This window comes from Musca domestica, unplaced genomic scaffold (assembly GCF_030504385.1).
Source record: "Musca domestica strain aabys unplaced genomic scaffold, Musca_domestica.polishedcontigs.V.1.1 5, whole genome shotgun sequence".
Lineage (NCBI taxonomy): Eukaryota > Metazoa > Arthropoda > Insecta > Diptera > Muscidae > Musca > Musca domestica.
In genome coordinates, this window is record NW_026712346.1 from 7,892,435 (window position 1) to 7,898,452 (window position 6,018).

At 34.4% G+C, this 6,018-nt stretch overlaps 1 protein-coding gene across 1 annotated transcript; it reads right to left on the minus strand.

Moving 5' to 3' along the window:
* Positions 1 to 4,910: 4,910 nt before the first annotated feature.
* Positions 4,911 to 5,623, minus strand: LOC101894677 (mediator of RNA polymerase II transcription subunit 11). The gene is made up of 2 exons (XM_005191056.4): positions 5,464 to 5,623; positions 4,911 to 5,411 (listed from the first exon to the last, which is right to left on the minus strand). The coding sequence occupies exons 1-2, from the start codon at positions 5,552 to 5,554 to the stop codon at positions 4,972 to 4,974; spliced, it is 531 nt and encodes a 176-aa protein (XP_005191113.1). The 5' UTR covers positions 5,555 to 5,623; the 3' UTR covers positions 4,911 to 4,971.
* Positions 5,624 to 6,018: the final 395 nt, after the last annotated feature.

The following is a 6,018-nucleotide window of genomic DNA, read 5'->3' on the forward strand; positions in this document are numbered from 1 at the left end:
GCGAAATATTTTTCGCTTCAAAATAAATTTTGACATTTCGAAGGAGTAAATCAGACAATTCGCCCTTTACATGACCTAATAATTGGGCCATGATTGTTTTCTTTCAAAAGAGAATCAAACCACATTTCTGTAGGAAAAGCTGCCAAACAGACTTATTGTTACATTAACTTTCGATTCTCAACCTTTCGTATTTCCATGCAAAACAGTCTTGTTTTCTACACAATTCGTTTATAATTCCGCTTGCAAATATTCGAAATAATTAGTGGAACAACTCTAGTTTAGTACAAACTTTTCGATTTTTTCGAAATTTTTTCCAGAGGCAGTTTTTTACCCTGATTCCGGGAAACAATTTTTTTCTTGGGGAACGGACTCGATATCCCTGATTTTTGACCCGAAAGTCCGGGTTCAAGACCTCGAATAGGACCCGGATTGTTTATAAAAAACCCCAAAAAGTCGAAAAAGGGCCCATTATGGGGGTCAACCAAAATTATGCTAAATTATTGCTGACACTCTTTCCTTTTCAAAATGCTACAATTTGTGCTAATACCTTTTTCGGGTCCCGGGTATGTCCCCCAAGAAAAAAAAAATGGTTTCCCGAAATCAGGGTAAAAATAATATTTGATATATTGATATTTATATTTTCGACATTTTGTAAAGTTGTTCTCCTAAAATAATTAGTCTTGCTAATTCAAAAAAAAATCAAATTTAAAGCTCAAAAAGAAAGGAACAAACGATAGAAAACATCTGATTGAATATCGATGAATGAGAAGAAGAGTTAAGAGATTGCAGGAAGAAATTTGTCCAGCAAGAATTTGCAAACTATCACTGAATCAACTGTCAAAATTTCTCTCTTCAACCGCTCTCTTTTGCAGAACTTTCGGGTTAACAAACGACTTCCAGTAGCCATTATTACAAATTTTGGGGTAACCAGACACACCTATTGTTTATGCAGATTAAGCCAATTATAAGGTCTTCCTTCGAGCGAATTAATCTAAAAACAGCTGTTATTTTACTAGATGAAATGTCAAAATTAATGCTTGAGGCGAATACGTTTGCTGTCAATTTTTTGTATCGACTCAGTTGCTGGGACAATGAACTGACAAACTGACTTTGAAATTAAAAATGTTGAATGAAAAATTTAGGATATTTGTAAAAATTGTTGAAAAATGCATATCATAACAACCTCCGATTGGTGCCGTATAAGAATACTTATAAAATGTACTTATTAAAAAAACATTTTAACAATTTTGACATACCAATGTTCCCAAGCGTTGATGCATCTACCTATATTCTTCTACCATGGTATAAAAGCTTTACTGCATTGTGGATATGTAAAAATTTTTAAAATGTTTTTTTTTTTTTTTTTTTTCAAAAATTAGTACATTTTATAAATTTTCTTATACGACACTAATAGTAGGTTGTTGATATGTAGTTTTCAACAATTTTTGGAAATTTGAATAACTTTTCATTTAAAATTTTCAATTTAAAAATTGGTTTGACAGTTCATTGCCCCAACAGCTATGCGATGCGACTACCTGTATTCTTCTACTATAGTTTCGAAGTTTGTTTTGGTGCAGCGAATTCAAATTTATTTGACAGATCGTGTGTTAAACAGTTGAGTTGGAAAGGGGTCCTTAAGTGCCCTGGAGACGCTCAAATTTGTTGGTCAAGCATCTTATATGCGTGTGTCCAAGGTAGATGTACTAGGTAATCGCATCAGCCCAGCTGACGGCACCATTAAATGTCAAAACGAATTGTTGTAATGAAGAATTCGCCCTAAATGAATGCAACAACAAATTTGTTTATGTTGTCTTCCCTAAAAGTACCTTTTTATAATATTTCAAATAATTTAAGAGTAAGTTAAGAGTGAAACCAGTAAAAAATTTAAAGAACATGAAGGAAGGAGGTTAGAATGGAGTGCAGCTTTAAGAATTAAGTTAGCCTCAACATCTAAGATTCCCAAAGCACATCACGGGAAGTAGTGCAAGAATTAAACTCTTGTCATTTGCAGTTCCGGAAAACTTTCGGTTTAAACCAATAAAATATAGTCATTATAAGTTTCTTTGTTTAAAAAATATCGCAATACTACAATTAATACTTTTTTTACTCTTATTTGTTTTACAATAAAAACTTTTATTGCGACGTTCGTTTACGACGAGAGGGACATAAAATAAAATGTAAACAAACACCTCGTTTCTGATTGGTTGAAACAAATTTGCCGCAACTTTTAAATGTCATGGCGAATCTATGTTTTTCGCCTTAGATGCCAATTTTGACATTTGAGGGGACCACAAAAGTTGCTCTGTTGTAGCAATTCGCCGATGCGGTTACCTGTTAGATCTACCTTGCGTGTGTCCATGTGAGTCTAATCGGCTTTCGTCGGCTACACCCTTTTGTTGTCGGCTCTGCTTGATGGAAAATCAAAATATTTGATATTTTTATTTGCGCAAATCTATTTGAACGTCTCCATTACTGTTTGCCAAGCAAAATGCCATTTGTGTTGTAACGTTGAGGAGTAAACATGAATAGTAAGTGCGCGGACGAAAAAAAAAAATTACAATATATTGAAATGTACCAATGCCTTGATGCATTGTGGAATGTGCGGACAGACGCGTACAGTAATAGGGATGAGAAGAAAAAACAATATAATATACTCCTTGATTTTTATAAGGAACAGTACTAAAAATTTAAAAATTTCTGTAGTCATCAACACTACTAACTCGCAGCTCCTTCAAAAGGTTTTCATGTGTAAATCTTTTGCGCTGTTCATACCACTTTTTCATCCATATTTTCTTTTTCATTTCCAATTTTTTTAACACAACTGCTGTCACGAAAAGCCACTCATTTTCCGACGACGACACGACTGCACTCAACGAAAATAATTACAAAATGAATGTTTGACAAACTTGTTTGTACGTCTGCGGGCAAAACACGGAGTTACACAGTAATACATACGCACTTGCTTGATAAAAAAAATTTGACCGCCTCCTGGGCACTTTACACTTGGATCATGAGGGGGACCAAGGTAGATGTACTAGGTAATCGCATCAGCCCAGCTGACGGCACCATTAAATGTCAAAACAAATTGTTGTAATGAAGAATTCGCCCTAAATGAATGCAACAACAAATTTGTTTATGTTGTCTTCTCTAAAAAATTTCAAATAATTTAAGAGCAAGTTTAGAGTGAAACCAGTAAAAAAATTAAAAGAAAATGAAGGAAGGAGGTTAGAATGGAGTGCAGCTTTAAGAATTAAGTTAGCCTCCACATTTAAAATTCCCAAAGCACATCACGGGAAGTAGTGCAAGAATTCGACTCTTGTCATTTGCAGTTCCGGAAAACTTTCGGTTTAAACCAGTAAAATATAGTCATTATAAGTTTCTTGGTTTAAAAAATATCGCAATACTACAATTATTACTTATTTTACTCTTTTATTGCGACGTTCGTTTACGACGAGAGGCACACAAAATAAAATGTAAACAAACACCTCGTTTCTGATTGGTTGAAACAAATTTGCCGCAACCTTTAAATGTCATGGCGAATCTATGTTTTTCGCCTTAGATGCCAATTTTGACATTTGAGGGGACCACAAAAGTTGCTTTGTTGTAGCAATTCGCCGATGCGGTTACCTGTTAGATCTACCTTGAGGGGGACCTTATACTTGGATCATGGCGTTATTCTTGAAATTTTAACACTTCAATGTCAACTTTTTTTGTGTGTTGAAAATGGAAACGAATAATACAATACAGTGAAAATATGACAATTTGGGACAATCATGAAAAAGATCTGCCAATAGAACTTGAGTCGAACCTGGAGAGTTTCTAGTGTATAATTCGCATATGCTAATTTGCAATAAGTTCGAAATATATACTACTTTCCAGAGAACGGCCCTTGTAAGCCATCATCCACACCAAATATGCCTGATGAGCCGCTTAACCAACGGCGAAACGCGTCGCATAGTGGTGAGTGTGTGATAGTGTCTATCTGGCTTTCCTTTTCACTGCAAATTCCTGATCATTAAGCTCGTCTCGAAAGAGAAAACAAACACAAAAATCATCAATTTTTACAACGATATTAGTGGGTAGATTTAAATATATGGACCTGGGGTATTTTGGTAATACGAACGTAAATGTTTTACCAAAGTGGGGAAGTTGAATATTTGTGTATGCTACGTCGGATTTTAGGTAACGCTGTTCCGTTTTCATATTGCTCCTACTTTCCGGAATTATCAGAAAGACAACTTCATATTAGACCTAATGTTCGATACTCAAACTTTGGATATTGAAATGCGCCAGATCAGAACATTATTGAGAAAATCCTCCAATCTCGATGGACGCAAATACTTCCGAAACAGCCAACTAATAGTACGTTTCTAAAAATTTCAAAGCGATCATATAGTAAAATGCAGCCATATACATCCTATATGGATATTGTTGTAGCAGTTAAGTCGACGTGATTGTCTTAATTCTAAATTTAAAAGTTCAGCATTTTGATTGGCTGTATCCATGGTACATGAATATAGGTAGATGCATCAACGCTTGAGAACATTGATATGTCAACATTTTTAAGATGTTGTATCAAAAATAAGTATATTTTTATGTTTGTTATACAACGCAAATCGGTGGTTGTTATCATATGAATTTTTCAACAATTTTTAGAAATTTCAATAATTTTTCATTCAACATTTTCAATTCCAAAATCGGTTTCAGCATCTGTGTCGATGCGACTACCCTATTCTTCTACCATTGAGAAAGATGCACCACACTGAACTCCTCGTTTGCAATGAATTGGCTTCGGCCGCAGTGCTGAAGGCGGGGTTTTGAATGGTTTCCCACTGCCTAGTACTGGTACTTGCAAATCACATAGGTGTTTCATAGCTAAAATGTTTTCCTTGGATTTAATACATAAAAAATTGAGATAACGATTTATGAAAACGGAGCATTTTTTATTGATATTAACAAAATTTTAAATATTTAACCTCCGCCACTTTGATTCATCGAAACGTTCAGTAGGGCATTGGTTTGGTTTGTGCTGGTCCCACTAATATTTGTATCATGTAGTAGTGATTGTTGTTGCTGCACCATTTGCTGTTGCAAAGCTGCCGCAGCAGCATGTTGCTGTTGCCTCTGCTGCTGTTGTTGTCTTGCAGCATGTGTGTATTTTGCCTTTGTTTCTTCCAATTCTCGCACTCTTGAACGAACATGTGATATACGATGCCATGCCATCTGAAGGACTTTTGCTGAAGCATATCCAGAACCTTCATGAGGTTGACCGGTAGATACCTGAGTCAGATAATTTATTTGTTCGCTAAGTTTCATTTCTACATTTTGTAAAGACTTTAAAAATTGTGCTGTCTGCGTCTCAGCGCTTTTTTGGGATGACTTTTCTTTGCTCAATTCCTGGAGAGCCTGACCTGTTAAGTTTAATAATTTAGAAATCAACATATATTGTTATTTAAGACCAACCTGCACTTTGTAAACATAAAATAATCTCCTTTTCAATGTCATCCAATGCTTGTATTTTGTCCAATGGATTCATATTTTCTAAAGAATTCATAGCTTACATTGCACTCAAACAATGTTTTTATTGCTGCCGCTGGATATCGAAGTCAGTAAAATTTTAGCTTAATCGGCGGTGAGTATGGTTGAGGTTACTGCGTTACCAAAAATTCGACGTAAAGTCATGGCAGAAGAATACAGGTAGATGCATCAACGCTTGGGACCATTGATATGTCAAAATATTTTAAACGTTTTTCTTTTAAATATAAGTAGATTTTTATATGTTTTCCTATACTACGATTTCTTGTGGTAATTTGTTTTTATATTCTTCTTGCATAGTTGATTTATCTTATTATTTAATCAATTGTTATTTTTGTTCAATTTCAATTTTTGTTAATGTTTAATTTTAATTAAGATTTTTAAGATTAAGAATATTATAAATAATATCAGAGAAGTCATGTATAGAAGTTTTTGGAACCGTCCATGATAAGGATATGTAACTGTATAAATGGAAATAAAATA

Coding starts and splice junctions, on each gene's coding strand:
- LOC101894677 (XM_005191056.4), bottom strand. CDS start 5,554: ATGAATTCTTTAGAAAATATGAATCCATTGGACAAAATACAAGCATTG. Junction 5,412..5,463: donor TTTATGTTTACAAAGTGCAG/GTTGGTCTTAAA, acceptor TAAACTTAACAG/GTCAGGCTCTCCAGGAATTG.